The 19,211-nt window shown below is 45.3% G+C and overlaps 1 protein-coding gene across 1 annotated transcript in view; it reads right to left on the bottom strand.

Moving 5' to 3' along the window:
- ntn1a (netrin 1a) overlaps positions 1 to 15,545 on the bottom strand; it is a 66,851-nt gene extending 51,306 nt beyond the window's left edge. The window contains exon 1 of the mRNA XM_071532725.1: positions 14,522 to 15,545. Within this exon, the coding sequence (XP_071388826.1) occupies positions 14,522 to 15,545 (1,024 nt within the window). The remainder of the gene's footprint in view (positions 1 to 14,521) is intronic.
- Positions 15,546 to 19,211: the final 3,666 nt, after the last annotated feature.

Raw genomic sequence — 19,211 nt, 5'->3', positions numbered from 1 at the left:
CTCTGTGTCATAAAGGTCCGACCCCTAGCTTCAGAGGAAAAACACAGAGGGATGTGGTGGGGGGGAGGGGGGGGGCTTTTTGGAAAAATGAATTTCCAGCGTGAAGACCACTGAGGGGCCCGGCAAACTATCATCTCATAACACAAATATGACCAGTAATGACTCAATTTCCTTATCGACCCCCCCCCCCCCCCCTGTTATTAGGCCCATTTGTTTGCTTTGTCATCCTCCAGCGATACGGGCCTTTTGTTATTAGAGGCAGAGAGGGGACTCATGCGGGAACCTAATGACCTATTCAGCTGGGGAAGGGGGGGTTCTGACAGCTGCTGAGGAGCCCCCCCCCCACAATGCACACACACACATCCCACATTACCACTATAGAGGCAGCCCCCATCTTGCAACCCCTAGACCCAGCAGTGCTATTTAAATAGCACTTACTGGGAGCTTGCTGAGTCAAGAGCCTCTCTTTCTCTCTTTATCTCTCTCTTTCTCTCTTGCTTCCTCTCTCTCCCTCTCTCTCTCCCTCTCTCTCTCTCCATAATGGACCTTCGTCAGAGGGGCCAAATAAGCTGAGGCCAGTGCTTTCTGAGCTTCTCCCTCCTCTCGGTTGGATACCAAGCCTAATTAATTGGCTGTATTGTCCCAGAGGGAGCGGAGGCGGCGAGGGGAAAGGGGGTTAATGGGGAAGGAAAGTGTCGGGGCGAAGGGAGAGAGCACAGCTTTATTCTGTCCCATGCTCTCCGTTTCTTTTTATTGTCTTTTCTGGTGGCGAGAGAGAGAGAGGGGGAAAGATAAAGAACATGGAATTCTTGTGTATGGTGTGTGTGTGTCTGTGTGTGTGTGTGTGTGTGTGTGTGACAGAGAGGTAAAAAGGCATAGAGAGAGTGTGGTCTCCTTGCCCCCCCCCCACTATCTGTCTTATCTGTGGGAGCTAATGAGTGATGGATTAACCTGGGATCACCCCTGGCAAATTGACATGACCTCGCAAACTTTCCCCTAAGTACCCTCCCAGAAGTCTGCATTCCACTTCACACATCCAAGCAAACGCACGTGCACACACACGCACACACGCACACACACGCACAAACACACACACACACAGGAGTCACTCTTCAGTCCCATTTTCTCTCATGAAACTCTCCCACTCTGAAAAGTAGGGTTGTTCAACTGTGGCATCGATTGAAGGCAAAAAAAAAACTGCTGCACACTGTTTCCAATGATAGCATATATTTGTTCAACTATTTTACAGCGTTTTCACCCCGGGATGAAGACATCGGATGTGGTGAAATAGCAGAATAAACATGTGGCTGTATTAGAAGCAGTGTGCGGCATTTTCCTTTTTCATGTTTGCTTGTAAGCTACACTCCGACACCTACTAAAATGTTTCATTGGGAGGTGTGTGTGTCCCAACACCTTCTCATGTTTTACCATAGCCAATACACAATGGGATCTCATATACGCATATATCCCTTGCTCTTTTGTTCGTTTGTGCGCTTATATGGAACATCAATAAACTTACTTTGTGCATTCAAGGTTGTTTGTTTATGTGGATATCTCATATACTGGTACATCTGATTTCCAATGGCAAGCGATGAACCTGTTAACATTTAGAAATCCGGCATGCCAATGTAAGAGAACACGAGTATGAATAGAGTAAACGTCCTTTCCACGAGTTTATTCTAAAACTGTCTACTTTGTGCTGACCTCTGCTGACTGAGCTCTCTTTGTGCAACCTTGTCAATCTCCTGTCTGCCACTGCAGCTTTATTTACCAGCCACACTGCCAACCTCTTAAAACAAAGATCAAATCTGAAGGTTTGACTCTTAGGTGCCCGTGATATGTTATATGGACATATCACAGACACACACACACGCACAAACTGTGACTCGGAGGCATCCATAGCGACCGAGTGCTACAAACCTCTGGTGACCCGCTGGCTGCCACCCACAGCCTGACAGCCTGGTCCATGACTTATATGGGAAAGACAAAGACATCGGTGATAAATCAACCTCAGCTAGTCATCCAACGCACACACTCAGACACACACACACACACACACACACACACAGGCACATACAAGGAACTCCACCAGGGAAGGGTTATTTCTGGCAGTGTGTGAGCATGTTTGACGCAAACTGAAATTGTTTGACTCTTGCTTGATCTGTCACAGGTGCTTTCGTTGACTCTCTATGTGCCTTGTGTGTCTGAGAGAGAGAGAGAGAGAGAGAGAGGGAGAGAGAGGGGGAGAGTGTGTGTCAGAAAAAGAGAAAAAAGAGGCAACAGACCAGATTAACCCATCCATCGTCAGATCTATCTATCTACTGAGCATTTAAGAGGAACTGTGGGTCAGAACCCTTTACTTAACGTCTCGGTTTGCGTTCACAGCTTATTTAACCGGTGCGTCTCTACTGTAACATTAGAGGCCGGTTCCAGCCGGTCACAGATCGCTCCGATGACGACAGCAGTGTGCAACAGAAACAGCGGGGGGCGCTCTGATCTGCGCGACAGGGTGCTGTGTGTGTGTGTGTGTGTGTGTGTGTGTGTGTTGGCGGGGGAGGGGCGGGGGTGTAACTTCATCTGGCCATTAATCATCCATAACTGCGAGTGTTAAGGACCCCTGCTTTGGGCCCGATGCGCTCACTCTCGCGCCTGGTGGTCCTGTCGGCAAGCCGGGGCGACCGTTGCCAGGGAAGTTTAGCCAGCGGTCTCGCCTTGAATCGAGCCTCTCTCTCTCTCCCTCTCCCTCTCTCTCTCTTCTCTCGTATCTGTTTTTTATTGTTGTTGTTGACGCTGTTAAAGCCCTATCAGCTGCAGACGGATTTCGAAGGGAGTCGTAAGCGAGCCTTGCCAAGTCTTTCATGTTAAGTGTGAACAGGCCGGGGATAGCGGCGGCACAATGTGACAACACGCGCTCTGACAACTCCGGCGCCTGTTGTTGCGTGTTCCTTCCACCTGATGACGCAAACACTGATGTAACATGCCCACATCTACTGAATTCAGGTGTTACATTTCAGCCCATTAATACTGCATTAACCAATCACTGGAAAGTTAAAAAAAAAAAAAAAAAAGCATAGCCCGTGGCGCAGGATTCCTCTGTCAGATTCACTTTCTTTATTTCTCTCTCTCTCTCTCTCTCTCTCTCTCTCTCTCTCTCTCTCATTAACTCCAGGCCACATTATATATTTGCTTTGGCTGCAAACGCTCGGCCTCCTCTTGGTAACCGCGCAGTAACCCGCTGCCACACAGAGGTGCTGAGGTCATCAAGGCCTGATCCTCTGCAGCGCCGCTGGCCCTGGCCTCGGGAGCTGGTCACACACACACACACACACACACACACACACACGCTGCAGTTCAACTTTAAAAAGCTGCCAATGCCTGAATATACATCATGTCACGCACAACCATGCACTCTCTCTCTGTCTCTCTCTCTCTCTCTCTCTGTCTGTCACACACACACACATACACACAGTGTTTTCCTAGCCTGTTTACTGGTCCCTTTATGACCCCCTGTTAACAATCCACTGACACTTTAACAAGCGAGAGCGCTCGGGCCTGTCTGTGATGGTAATGAATCAGGATCGGCCCTGTTAAGAGTCTGTTGCCACACAGAGAGGAAGACAGACCTGATGACTTCACATAAAAGAGCCTGCGGTGCTAATTCTGCGCAGGGTAAATGAATGACGCCGGCTCGTGTGTAGGCCGGGGGACTGAATAAATGAAATAGTGGCAGTTGCAGAAGTCGCTCATTAAGCATCTATCCTGAGCCTGTCCTCCAGTACTGCTGTGGACACTGCAGCTTCTTTATCAAAGGATCTGCAGCGGAATGAACAAGCAGATAAAACTGTGTTTCTCAAATGACCGGTCGCAAAATAACTTCCAACATCTGAGGAGAAAATAATATTTGAATTTTCTAAACAATTCCTCTGGGGATGGAGCGGTAGTGCAGTAGAATTTCACTGCTGCATGCAGTAAAGTGCCATTTTTAGTAGGGATGGGACAATACATCGAAATAAAAACACTGCAATACAAAAATGTGACAATAGGTATCGTGGGGCAGAAAAATAAATCGCACTATTAGCTCCATTCTATTCTGCTGTAGTAATCACAAATGAAACGGCTTGCCCATCATGATTTCACAAGCTCTCCATCCAAATTATATTGTTTACACTTTGGAACAACATTTTATAATTGTTGTTTACATTCTAGCGAGCCAATGTCATTGCTAGAAGGATTTGTGGCTCAGAAATAAACAGAATTCTGCAGTCATACTTTATCGTCACTGAACCTTTATTTATTACATCGTATCATGGTTGTATTGAATCGTGAACCCCATATTGCGTATTGAATCGTATCGTGAGATAAACATATCGTCCCTAGTTTTTAGCATCTATAGCAACAGTGACCATAGCCCTTCATGTGATCCATACACCAATAAAGTGAATCCAGCTATTCTGGCAAAAGGGAACAAAAAACAAAGACGCTTTTTTCACATCCAAAAAACCTCATTATAGGAACCAGACAGAAGCAAAAGTCATCAGCATACTATTTCCTACTGTTCACCTCTTGCAAAATTGGATCGTCTTTGGACCGACCGCGGCCCTGGCTCGTTATTTCGCCTCGGTGTGCCGGAGTACGGCGAGAGGAGGATTTACTCTGCGGTGTGCCTGCTGCTACTCAATACAGAGACAGGCGGGCTGTGATTCATCGGGCCGATGAGTGAGCCACTGGAGTGTCTAGTGTCTAATGTGTGAACACATGCTGATGTTGTCTGGCGTGGGTTTTAATTACCCCTAATCATCTGGTACCCGCTCTAACCAAACCTTTCCATTACACACAAACACCTCTCCCTCTCCTTCTTAATCTCTCTCTCTCTCTCTCTCTCTCTCATACACACACACACACACAAACTCATTCATCCCGCGGCCCATGCCAAACCCACAGTGCTGAGATCCTCCCTCGGCTAAGACGAGCTTTCACTACGGCATCAAGTCACCAATTAATTCATTAACAGACGTCTCCCCGGGCGCTGAATAGCTGCGCACGTCCTGGACAGAATTACTGTAGCGTAAACACCCACTGGCAGACAGCGCAGATTAAGAGACACACACACACACACACACTTGCACAATCTCTCTCCCTCTCTCCCTCTCTCTCTCTCCCCCTCTCTCTCTCTCATACACACACACAAGAAACAAATACACTGTACAATATCAAGACCTACTGGCAGACAAGAGAGACACATGGAAACACTCACACACAGGCGTAAGCAAACACACACACACGCTCACACACACACACACACACACACCAACAGACAATATAAACAGGTAACTGGCAGACAACAAGGACAGGTATCAACAGGGACTGAGAACAGCTCAACATCCTCTGTCTGTCTGCCGCTGGGGGAATTAAGTATGGGGAGCGACGTGTGGTTATTAGTGTACTGAGCGGTGGCAGAGTGTGTGTGTGTGTGTGTGTGTGTCCTCCAAGCACCTTTTACACTTCAGCATGAGGGGAGACATCGTGTCCCAACGCTGTTTCGCTAAATTTGAGATTAATCAGATTGCTGAAAATCTTTAGCGCACATGTGCAGCACCCCCTGTTTTGTCTCTTGAGAATATACCTGGCAGGCATGAAAACACACTACGGAGTGTCTGTGTGTGTGTGTGTGTGTGTGTGTGCGCTGGTTCTCTGAACGGAGGACAGCTTATATATTGAGTCACTCCTTGCTTTCAGAGGACTGCTGCGTTAGAAAACTAGAAGAAAAAGACCCGCTTGGATCTCATCAGCCGGACCAATTATCCCCAGCTGCTGGAAGAGTGTGTCTCAGATTGAGAATGGAAACATCTGAAACACACACACACAGATGTACAACACATGATCAAAAGCATGCATGTTTTGTACCCACAGGTACAAGCGTGGAGAGCTGATAATTTTGATCATGATGGTGATGATGATGATGATGGTGATGAAGATGATGACCATGCTGGACGCTGTGATAACCCAGCCATAGTAAATGGGGAGTTCAAGCAGCAGTGAGGGTGACAAGAGGAAGTGAGTGCGGGCCAGAAGCCAAGAGAGTAACGCAATATGGCTTTCCTTCAGAGGCAACATGGCTCCCGACCAAACCGTTTCTCAAAAACAAGGTCGAGGTTCTATCTCTGATATACACACACACACACACACACACACACACACACGCACGCGCTGGCTAAAAATGCGGACTCACACTGCGAGCGGGGGATCTGTGTTGCATTAAGTGTTTTAGCCAAAGCAATGAAACAAAACCACAGCCGCAGAAATGTTCGCTTCGCCCAAAGGACCCTGGATCCAACAAAAGACACACAGACTGCAACATTTCAGAGAGCGTTTTTGTCTTTTCTGTCAACTGAACACATTCCTTCACCCCGAGCGGTGTGACCCGAGCTGTGTCACAGGCTCGAAAGCGGACTGTCATATAAAATGATCTTTTTCCACTTCAGAGTAATGTAGAACGGCACTGAGTAGCACTGGTAATAAGGAGTCATGCATCTATTTTGGTTTTAATTTTTATTTTTATGAATGGTGTCAGACGCCAATGGCAATCTCTCTTTCTCTCTCTCAACACACACACATATACACATGCAAACACACACTTTCTAATTATAGCTTTGTACCAACCAGTGCATCGCATTTTTTTCCAATATAAACTTGTTCCCACTCTTCAAAGGCCTGTCAAAATCTGTTATGTGCGGCAAAACTGGAATTCCATCAAAACCGAATTGCTTCTTGAACAGGTTTCATGACAAGCATCGACCGGCTCCAAAATTCCAACTGAAACGGCCTCCCGCCAAAACGCAGACATTAATAGCTTCAAGATCCTCCACGCTTCAAGATACTAAACAGCATCTCCAGTATTTATCACATCTATTGCTTGCAATTGAGCATAAGTTATTGCGGTTACGCATGATCTCACTCCTGGGACTCTGACCAGTGTGGTCTCTGGTCGCAGGCGGACCCAAAAATAGCTGTTTTATGACAGTCCTATCGCTCCGATTTGAATGGTTGTATTTAATTCCATTGTTTTTATGTGGATTTACAACTTTCATATTCCTCTGCAGGCGAGGTTCAAGCCTTTTCATCCTGAAAACCAGAATAAATCTACTCTCTCGCCCTGGAACCCCCGGCACACAAAATAGGAATAGGAATTTCACATCAGTCACCAGCCAAGTTGATTTATCTATTCTCAGTCACTTTATGACATAAATAGAAACTCAGAATTCTAATTTTGAATGAACCACCCGCTACCACCGCTCTGCAAAAATGGTTTCCCAGTCTCACCTGACAACAAGAAGACAGCACATTGTCCATAGTCAGACAGAGCTGCAGCACATTGGGGTCGGTCTGTGTCATACACCAGTGGTGGCCTTGCTGGGGAAGATTACCCAGAGGTCCCCTGTCCTTGGAGGTCCATCAATAGACATAACCACCCAGGTATTTTTACTGTGCATGTACAGTCCTTACATTCAGGGCCCCGACACTGACAGCACTCAACAGCTGTGAATGCTAACCAAGGCTGAAAGTTCACTACTCAAACTTTTACAGAACTATGGAGAGGTACAGATTCTCAACCAAATGAGCAATGGGCTCACACACACACACACACACACACAAATACACACACATACACTGAGAGCTGTTACTCCTAGTATTCTTGGATGACACAGCAACAGCATTTGCCACAACCAACATTTCAACACATTTTCCCAGCAGTCGTGTGTGTGTAAGCTGTGGGTTGGTGTTTTGTTGGGAGGAGCGGGTGGGGGCGGGGTCAGCTAGCTCACACTCCATAATAATGCTCAGTAATAACTCTAACATGCACATGCACACCTATAGAACCTCATATAGTCCCGCAACATGCAGGGAAAAGTCTGTTAGAATCAGAAAAATAGTACGTTCCCACTGTGTGTGGATGTGGATGTGTGTGTGTGTGTGTGTGTGTGTTTTTGGCTGTGGAGGTGGATTACAAGGCTTGACATACTGCCGGCCATCAGCCTTGCTTACACTACGTTCCGGCTCGGCGGCCATGTTTCTGCGTGTTTGACAGATGCGGCCGATCTTAATACAGCGGAGTCTAAAATAGAAGCGCGGGCCGATCGTCTGGACTGTGGCTGACTTATTTTCGCACTGGTTTACAAAAAGAGCCATAAACACTGATAAGAGCTGCAGGGAAAGAGGGAAAGAGGCCATCCCCCCCCCTGTTTGAACTGCCGGCTAAAGGCCTGGAGAAAACAGTGTATGTGTGTGTGTGTGTGTGTGGGTATGTCCTGTGTATGCATACGTGCATGCCTACAGGTGTGTGCATGTCAGGCGGGAGAGGCGAGTGCTGAGTGAAGCGGCGAAGGTGGGGGATCGCCTATGAGGCAGTGCAAAGTGCAAAAACCCTCGCCGTCTGTCTATTCCCACCTCTTTTGCTCCCTTTGTTTGCCGTGAGCGGCAACTCGCGACGCATCCAGCCGACGGGGGCCGCCGGCGCCTTTGAAGATGAAGGATGCCGGTTTCTAAAGGTGCCGGGTAAGCTGCTCAAACATTAACCAGAAGCCTCAGTCATGTCTGTGTCAGGCAGGTACCGAGGGGACGTGACAGCTAGGAGACGTCTGAGGAAAGACCTGCGGGACGTCCCTGACTTGATGCCTTCGACACGAGGAATGAACAAGTGTCATTCCTGTGTACAAACAAAAGGCAGAAAAGATAAATGCGATGATTGGTAAGATCATTTTTAAATATAATAGCAAGAATTATCTCAAAGGAAAACTCCACCCTCCAATACACTTTTATATCGTTGCCATCATCTGTGATGTTCAATGCATTCCAGGAGTTATTTTGAGATATTTTATTTTGAGTGTTGTAATTTACTTTTTTGGTGAACCCACTTTCCCTCAACCTGCCTCGTCTACTTCTACTTCAGGTAGTGATTTCCTACATTTCCCAGAATGCCTTTTGACAACCTCCGGCGTAAAAATATAGCTAGTCAATTAGCTTGTGAACATCGGGACGGGCCTATGATCACGGCCACGCCCCTTATTCAAAACACAAATTATCTTGTAAGTGCTTTGCATTCTGGTCTATTGAGGCTGTTGTCAGTGGAGAAATTGGTCTCTCTTCCTCTTCTATAACAGATTTGTCCATGTATGATTGTTGAATGTCGGTGCAAAATGGTGAGTCTCGAAAGAAGCTCTTGCTCTTTGATTGTGAGTGACTGACACCAAAACCTGACATTTACCGTTGATGTTTTAGATCGCTGAAAAGTTTTCTATCAAATTCCATTGTAGCTGCACTGGAAATATCTTTAAGTGACATTACGTTGTCTACGTTTGGCCAGCTATCCACGGTAAAAAGAAAAATACACCAAACAACATAATGGGCCCAGCTGTTTAAAGCAGTGTTTAAGTGTTTTTTGGGTGGATTGTCCCTTTAAAATCATTTTCACACCCAATCAAGACACTCAAAAGGAACATTCAAGTTTTTGGAGGTGGAAACTTTCAATTACCTCCGGCTGTGAGAGCAGGTCATCTTTATCTTTCTCCAGTCAGAGACTCACCCAGATTTAGTATCACAAAAACAGCAAAAAAAAAGAAAAAAAACCTCAAGAAAACATTTTTTCTTCTTTATAAGTGGTTTCGGCTTTAAAGCCCAATTATTTTAATGGGTATCAAATCAACTGTGTCAAGTCTCCTGCGCCGCATGGCTCGCTCCTGTCAGTCAGGAGCCTCTGAGCAGCACCTGGGAACATTCTGGTGCACTGTGCGTTCTCTACAGCCGTCCAAGTGTAGATTTTGATGTAACGAGGCGAGACAAGCGGCAGGTCTGTTCAAATTATCCAGATGATACTGTGGTTTAGGAGACAGACAGACAGAGAGAGAGAGAAAGAGAGAGAGAGACTCCTCATGTCCAAACAGAGGTACAGAAGGGGCAGCAGCTACGAGGAAATCCACAGACAGGAGGTTTTGGAAGAGGGTTACAGGCAGCAAGCAGAGAATCCCTGCCAAGTCACTGATATGCTATCGCCGTGCCAACACAGTTCTGAAGTTGTGTTAGTGGAAGAAAGGAAGGAAAACATTCCCTCCTATCCCACCAGCCTTTACATTCCCATTTACTTGCCGGCCCAGTGAGGGGAGCCTGGAAAAAAGACGATTGTCAAAGCCTACTGTCGTCAAAATACTCTGCTGGCCCGCGGGCCATGGAAATGTCACTCTGCTGCTCCTTTATTTCCCTGTTCCTCTCCCTCACACATTTTCCTCATCATGCTCCCCCTCTCTCCCTTACGTCCGCCTCTTTCATTTTCGCCATTGTCGTCCCGCTCCATCTCCAACCCCTCCCTCTGTCCCTGCTTCTCTCTGTGGCGCAGTGTCAGTCTCTTCATTCTGCATGCCTTCAAGCCGTCTTTCTAATCTTCCTGAATTATTCAAGACACTTTCCCCTCTCTCTCTCTCTCTGTGTTTTTTTTTTTACCCAACACTTCCAGCAATGTGCGAGAACCTGGAACGGGGTGATATTTGCTGAGGAAAAAAAGAAAGAAGGCGCAGCCATTGCGGTTAATTTCTATTGAAAGGTTTTTCCTCCGGAGGGACACTCTGCAGCTTTTTCTCATCACGATTAGCCGAAACGATGTCACCTTCACTTGCTGGAGTTTCGCTTTGAGTTGAGTAGGGATTTCTTAGGGTGGAGCGCGCTGTTTAGACTGAGAGGCATGCGGGCGCTTTCTTCGAGGCCGCGGTGCATCCTTAATTCTCCAAGTGCTAAACTGCAGACAGCCCTTTCCGACCAACACTTCTGAACCGATACTGAAACAGGTCCCCCGTCTACCTAGGGTGCCGCTGAACTCATTGCATTAGAAGCCTTTCCTGTGCTGCGGCCTATAGGGAATCAATATCCCAAATGGATGGAGATGCGCACTCAGGAGCGCATGAGCGTCCTTTAAGATCCTGATGGAAGTAATCAGCAAAGTGCACTTCAAGAGGAAAGACAGCGACCTGTGTGTTCAGATGTGCTTTGTGTATATCTCTCTTTTTTTTCCTGGTGAGATCGAACACTCACATCCGCGCACTCAATAGCTCGTGTCCGTTCCAACCCCGCACAGTGCCAAGCTCTTTATTGTACACAGAAACACCCCGCGTTTTCCGATAACTACATCCTTATGGGGGGGGAAGAGGCCAATGAACTTCCTAGTATTGTCACTTTGGGGTGGAAATTCTCAGATCTCGGTGCGATCGCTCTGTGGCGGCATTGGCAGTGATTTGCCCCGTGCCGCGCGCCCACCCCGTCCACTGTTCCTCCTCTCCTTGGCCCCTGCCCTCCCAGAGGTGTGAGGTAGTGCTTTCTTCTCCTCTTCGAGACGTGGTGTTTGCTTTAGAAAGCACACACACACACAGATACACACACATTTCCATGGCCTGTGCGATGGTGCGGGTGGCTGTGCCGAAAAACAGCCCCGAGGAATGTGTTACTAAAGGGCCTGCCTCGCTGACAACATGATGGATGCAGTGAGTGACGGGCCTTTGTGGCTCCAGTGTGAGACATATTATACGCATGCTGGTCCGGTAAAAATAAAGTGTCAAGGATATTGGCTGAGGGGACCCATTCATTTCTATGGGAGGGCAGGAGTTCTGCGTAAATGGGCTTTCTTGCTTTTATGGCAGCATGCATGCATCGCTGTAGATGGGAGACTAAAGAGTCAGGCTTGTTGATTGAATCGGAAGCCTGGAAGACTAAATATTCAAAGGTTGCAGGTTGTGACTATGGTGGTTTTGCCTGGCTGTTAATATCTTTACCTGCCCCTTCTCTATCATACATGAACTTTCAAAGGAGACAGGAATATTTGTTGTCTGGGTGCTTTGGCTTTGACATTTGCAATCTGTACTCTTGATTGCTCGTAATGTTGGCCAAGTAGGAATTTAAGTTTATTCTACTGCTGCACTCAAATGTAATGAAGACTATAGGAGGATGGACTGCTTTGTAAAGCTTAGCAATAATGGATTCATCAGTCAATCAGTTGAAGGCTGGAGAAAATCATACAATAGGGTTTGATTGATGTCCAAAATATATAGCATATTTTAAAAATCATGGAGACTGGGTGTGTTAATTGACAAATGAAGGAAATATTTAAAGCAAGAAAAAGCCCCTGCTTCTGCCATGGCCTCATTACTTGCTTTTTCATACAAGACATCGTGACCTTCACCCGAGTGCATTCTTAGGTAGTTGCTACAGTCACAGAGTGCACGGATATTTCCACAAAGCCGCGCCTGTTGATCTACCGACACGTTCACATCTGCCAGCGAGAACGTCTCTGAGCTTTACAGACGGACAACACCAGCAAACAGAAAGCTTTTAAACAGCTGCCATGTGTCAAAATAGCTGACATGTGCCACGGGTGACTGTCAAACAATATAGAGCCTCTAACCCCGCGGGCTTGGAAAATACAAGGGGGTTTGAATTGGTTTGCCTTACTGCAAGTCGACTGTGTCTTTCTGTGATTGTATGGAGTCACACTGAGATTTCACTCTCGGTCTCTATCGTCAACATCTTTCTCCTGCTGCTCCTCCTCCCTCTACATCTCCCCACTCCTCCTATTCATCAGCAGCAGCAGCACCATCATTCAATTACTTCAACTCTGTTATTCTGTGATCCTCAGGATTCTGGGAAGACATTTCAAGCTTTTCTCTCCAAATAAAAAAAAAAAACAAGCTGAGCCACCTGACTCCAAGCCAATGGTTGCATGATGGACACACATCCTAGTACAAGATAGATTTCACAAAATCATCAAGCAGCAACATTGATAACACTGAAGACCGGGCTGCTTTTGGAATGTGTGTGAGAAAAACTCCCACATGATTTTCAACACAACAACTACCCACAATCCTGTAGTGTACATCCTGCATATGAGACATCATTTAGTAATTTCATTCATCCACACAGGCACTTTTTTTCATGTTCTCGCCCCAAGTTCAGGCTTCCCTCCTTGTCCGCGTCTCAAGTCTCGTATATGTTGCTTTATCTTTACAGCGCCTTGCTGCTTTGAAACTGACATGTCTGGCTAGTGATCCTGGATTATATGTGTAATCTACATCTCTGTGCCAAGCTGTAATAAAACACAACTACTGAAACTGCTGCAGCTTTGATCCCTAAGTTGCTGTGGATCAGCAGCTGATGAAGCAGGCTGGCTCTCAGACACAGAGCAGCAGCACACCACAGTCCACATGCAGCAGAGATTAGCTGTTTTTTTTCGGTAAGACTTCATTCATTTTTAGGGTAGAAAGGTATTTTACATAGAAATATATATTTAAATGCGTCAGTGCCCCTTTTCTTAGGTTGTTTTGGAGTCTTTATGGATTAATAAACAACAGGCTTAATAAATCATGTCCTAATAATAATTATGGCAGTATTCAAATTAAAGTAATAAGCATTGTTGTATTTTTGCAAAAAATATACTATATTTTTACTAACTTTAAAAAATAAAATTAATACAATACCACTGGAGCCAAATTGCGTTATACCTTCTAAGTTACAGCCAGAAAAGCTATTTAATGACAGTAATAATAATATTATTTATAATAATAATAATAATAATAATAATATAATAATAATAATAATAATATATATTTTGGTTTAAATGTAACCAACTACAACACCTGACTTTTATGATACATACATCGTTGCACCAGTTAGGTCAATTGACTTTGAAGTGGAAAATGATTATGTGAAAATGAAAATCTGCGTTCAATTAGGACTGCGGTGGGCTTGTTGCAGAACTCTTCAAATAAATTAAAAAGCATCGCTTTATTGCAGCGGTAAAGCGGAGCCATGAGAAATATTCCTGCGGATGATTAGGCGCAGTGGTCCCGTTTGAGGTGGTTTAAGAGCCTCTACTTGAGCTATGGCCTGCAACGGGCTAAATGGACTTATGGCTTTCAAATTGCATATTCATGTTGCATGTGACTTAAACACAATTTTATGCTTGTGGACGTGCGCCATAATATCATTAAAAAAAATGGGACTTGCTGTGGTTTTGGTTAGAAACCAGTGATGTACAGCTTTGGGTTTGATGAATTAAGGCTATGAATTAAGGCTAAAATTAGTCGCAGATTAGTCGTTAAATCGAACGAATTCAATATAAAAATAATAACAATAATAATAATAATGATAATAATAATAATAATATAATTGTTAACAATTTATATCTGTTTTTTTCACATTGGAAAACCCGATTCCTCGGAATTTTTCATTTCCAAATTACACTGAATATCCATCCAACACTGTGCGGTCTCTCTCTCTCTCTCTCTCTCTCTCTCTCTCTCTTTCATTATGAAATATTCTCAAAGTGCGGTTCAACTCAAAATCACATCAGTCCTTCCAACCAGCACAAATAAAATGACAACTCAAACAGGCCCGCTGTTTCTAAAGCCATCACAGTCTATATGCCACAGTGAGGACCAGCCGCCCCGGGCCGGGAGGGATGCACCGGGAGGATTTTGGATGGACTTACCGACACACTCGTTGGCCTCCCTGGCTGTGGCTCTCTGCCACGGTCTGTCGTAGTGGAAAGGCTTGCACCTGTCGCACTCCGGCCCGGCGGTGTTGTGCTTGCACTCACACACCAGACTCCCGTCGCGGTCCTTGACGCACCGAGACGCGTGCCCGTTGCATTTGCATCTCCCCCCGACCTGCAAGTCCGACACGGCGTAGAAGTACGAGTCCCGGGCCAGCTCCGAGTCGTCCTCGTTCTCGTCGCCGAACGTGTGCAACCGGCTGAAGGTCACTTTAATATCGGTGGCCGTCACCCAGTCCTGGAGCACCGGTGAGTTGTCGAAGTCGTGCGCCGACGGTCTGCCGTCCAGCGTGCTGAAGGCGATGAGGCCGCCGGACAGCGGGTGCATGTCGGTGTGGGAGTCCGTGCACACGGCCTCCTGCTCGTTCTGCTTCGTGATAGCGGCCCTGTTGGGCTTGTTGTACATCTTCCGGCACTGGGTCGAGTAAAACTGGAAGGGAACCCACGACTTCCCGTAGTCCATGGACTTGTAAATAGCCATGGATTCGGGTCGGGGCGAGCAGAACTGCAGGCTCACGTAGGTGACCTCGAACTTCTTCCCCAGCGACAGAGTGAGCGTGACGTTGTGCGGGAACTGGATGAAGTTCTCGGACTGCCAGCACGTGAGGTTGTGCGGGTTGTTGAGGTCCGTCAGGTACGCCGGCGGGTGGTACTTCTTGGGGTCCGAGGCGTCGCAGGTGTGGCAGTTCCGGGTCCTCTCGTCGCCCTTCTCCGCCGCCGACACCACGCAGTAGCGGCTGGGCGTCTTGCCGCAGGTGCTGGACACCCGCACCTCCTTGCCGAACGCGGAGTTGACGAAGTCCGGGATGCAGCGGCGCGGGTTGCCGTGCTCGTCGTAGCAGGGGTCCGGCGGAGAGGTCTGCGCCGCGAACAGGCTCATGCCGTAGCCGCCCAGGACGCTCCGGCACGACAGGGACACGGTGACCGCCACAGTCAGCACTACATCCACAGCCCTTATCATGGTAGAGCCCTCGGTACCCGGAGCGTCTCTGTCGCTGAAAGGGGGGAAGAAACAACAGCAGCCATGTGGGGAGAGAGTGAGAATAAAGTTTGTGTGATGGCACAAGTTGAGGAAAAGAGCGCTATCAATGCGTTTGATTTGGTTATTTACAGCAAACATTTTTCCCGATGCAGTCAAACACCAATAATGAATTTACTGTTAATAACCTGTCAGTAATCTTGCTCTAAGAATAATATTCACTCTTAATTTCAACCCCACAAATCAGGTTTTGAAAAATCTCTATAAAGCACACTATACCTGAGAATAATAATAATTTAAAAAAAAAATCAGCTGTCCAGAAAAGATGTCAAAATACACAGCGGTGGTACTTTTCTCTATCGGACGCCAATCACTGGTCTTCTTGTTTTGTTGTTTGTTTCTTCAATCTCCTGCGTAAAAATACAGGAGCGGCTGGATATAAGAGTCGCTAGTGTCCTTATAGCAGTTCCACTCCTCTTGCCCGTCTTTTCTCATTCACTCCCTCTCTCTTCCCTTCTCTCTCTCTCTCTCTCTCTCTCTCTCTCTCTCTCTCTCTCTCTCTCTGTGTCTCACACTGTCGGCAGAGGAAAGTGAAGGACGGATCTTGGCACAGCGTGAGGTCAGCTCATCCTGAAGGGTGACACCATGCTGAACAACGACATCCACTGGTAGCGCATCAATAAAGAGATACAAGGAGATTGACGTGCGGAGGGAAGATGCAAACTGCCGCGAGAAGGAGGGGAAAGGGGGCAAACCATGCGGCGTCGAGTGGGCGCTTGCCAATGCCTTCCCATAAATGAGACCCAGTGTGATCATGTAGTTTTTGTCAGCTTAATGAAAATGATTTGGAAGCCAAAAAAACACAGGATAAACGTTTCCTCTTAGGTGTGTACAGTTGAAGTCGAAGAATTTATCATATTGATAATAAATAATAATATCTCACCATTGTTCCACCTTTTCCCCGAATATTTGCATTTTTTTTTTTTTTTTTTTGCAAATGCTATCAGTAGATAGCGGGACTTTTCGATACCTTTTGGTTTAGTGAATGGAGCAAAACGTCTCTGCAGGGATTATTATAGCTTTCGTTGTCTCCAAAATAAAACTGTGAGAGCTAGAGATTATGCCTTCATGAGCAGCCATGAATAAAAAAGGCCGAGATATTAGTTATTTAGGCCTATATATTTTGTTCATAAATATTTGCATTTTTTTTCTCGTTTAGAATAACATTCCTCATGCGCATCTCCTTCATGGATTTAGCTATAGAACGCCTTACGAAAATAGCTATAGTAGTCCTATAATATATTTTAGAAGAATACTATACAAATATCACAGCAAAGCTATAATTCCTATAGGCTAGGCTACTATCCTATCCTATCCTATCCTATCCTATCTATGCTATAGCCTACTATACTATACTCTATACTGTACTAACTATATTAGCCTATACTGTGTTATATTATGCTATACTATTTTACAATTAAAGAATATTATAGGAATAATACAGTAATAACCATGAGAGAAAAAAATACCATAAAGTGCGGTCACTAACTACTGAGTACCTACAGAGAGTACTGAGTACAGTCTAAGTTCCTATAGGAATATTATAAGAATATTATAGCCTAATTGTTTTATTAGGAGTGAACAAGGGCAGCTCAATTCAATGCACTCGATCAGTCTTTCCATCTTGGTCGGGACCTTAAGTGAAGCCCTTGATATGATAATAATTAATGTCATCCACTTGGCGAGCTGGCAAGTGCAACTTAATTCCTATGACGAATGAAAAGTTGCCTTGGCACTCTGACAGTCAACCTCAGTAATGTGATGCAGTTTGGGCAGCAGTTTTTCACCCATATCGACAACAAAACCCTGTTGTTTTTAAAATAACTGACCACTCTGACCCTGAACTTACCTGTCGTTGGGCGGCATCACGGCAGACATGGCATTTAAAGGTAAGACGTGAAACAGGCTTCTTCGACTGCTTTTCACTTGCTCATTTAAGTAGCCTATAGGCAAACCGCATCAAGTGTTTCAAAATGAAAGTTTTCCACAGACCTATACGACATTTGCATTGTTTTGTTGGAGACGTTGTCTTCTCCTTGTACAAGGCAACTTGGTCCCGTTCAATCTCTCCACAGGACCTGTTGAATGTTGACAATAGACATAACAGCGCCATCTTGTGGCGAAAAAACAAGCAACAGTGTAAATTCAAAATGTTTTGCGACCGGTGTCATCTACTTCTTCCAGGCGGTGGTAGCATATCGCCATTTATTTGATAGTTACATGGTGGATACAGTGGAGATAATTGGCTACTGCAGGTCTGCATAGCCTTGCCATGTACCTGCACTCAATTGGTTACTTGAGTCCAGTTTTGGCATACTGTAGTATTTCAGTAGGTATTGGGATTGTAGAGAACTTTCTACTCCACCACATTTTGAATATTTCCTTTTTATGTTTCACTAGACAAAAAAATAAATAAATACAAATATAAATAAAAATTGTATATCTCTTGCACTGCTGGGATGCCTCTATGATCTACAGTGCTTCAGTGGATGTTGTGGCTACCATACTGATTCTATTAGAGCTGACAAATATAGAGACAAATGTTTACTCTTTTCTCGTGTTTGGCAGCACTTAAAATAACAGATTCTTTTCTTCCTCTATTAAGTTGTTTTGTTGATACAATGAATGATGAAAGTGTGGGCTTTTCACATTTATTTCTTGGTTTGAAAGTGGGGGGAAATGTTTTAAATTCTGGTTGGACATGCTGGATATTTTTAAATTTGATTTCATTTTTTCCTTTTGTTTAGGGAGATTGGCAGAAACTAAGAGCTGGATTGCAGGTGAGTTAGGGAAGGTGGGGTAGTAAGGTAAGGGACTGACAAAAACTAGAGGAGCCTCTCATATACTGTGGCTCCAGTAATGATTTCTGAAATGGCTCATGGACACTTTATCACCTGGACCCCAGTTTGTTTTTCAGCAGGGTTGATCAAGCTGGAAGAAAAGCAGTGAGGACAGAGACATTTGGTTTCACTGCTCTATTTGTCACTATGAATAACAGAGCAGGATCATTACTATTTTTGAGAGAGCAGACTTAATTTGTAACTAAACAGTCTAATGTTTGTTCCTTATCAGGAAACCAGAGGACTAAAAATGAATCTTCTACTAGCAACTGAAACACTTCCATAAGAATTTGAACTGTAGAGAAATGTTAAATGGAAAAAGCAATCTTCCATTGCAACTGCACCGAAAACTCACCACAGCAGCAGCAGCACCACTAACTTAGAGGCCACCAGCTTATAAAGGTTAGTGCCACAGGCATTTCAGACATACACAGTTTAACAAGGACCTAATGAAAATCCTACACATAGAAACAGACATTACAAACAATGAGCTTGTAGTAGCATCTTTGTCAGTGCAAAAGTATCGGGAACATAAAGTAAGTAAGTGCAAAAGAAAAAAAAATGAGGTGATAAAAAAGAAACAAAGTGACAGGTTCACCTCTGTAACTCTCATCCCCTTCTTCCTGTTCTCTCTTACTGTACATCCTCTCAGTCTTTCTGAGGTTGCACTCCTTGACTTTCTCTTTCAACCAATTTGCAGCTTTTCTCTGAATGCTTATATTTTTGATTTGTTTTTCCAGAGGTACTT

The sequence above is a fragment of the Centroberyx affinis genome, unplaced genomic scaffold (assembly GCF_046629955.1).
Source record: "Centroberyx affinis isolate AG114_WGS23_722 - 3 ecotype Tasmania unplaced genomic scaffold, CSIRO-AGI_Caff_v1 ptg002237l_1, whole genome shotgun sequence".
In the NCBI taxonomy this organism is placed as follows: domain Eukaryota; kingdom Metazoa; phylum Chordata; class Actinopteri; order Beryciformes; family Berycidae; genus Centroberyx; species Centroberyx affinis.
Note: the sequence above shows the minus strand (reverse complement) of the source record. Positions and strands in the feature narration are given on the sequence as shown.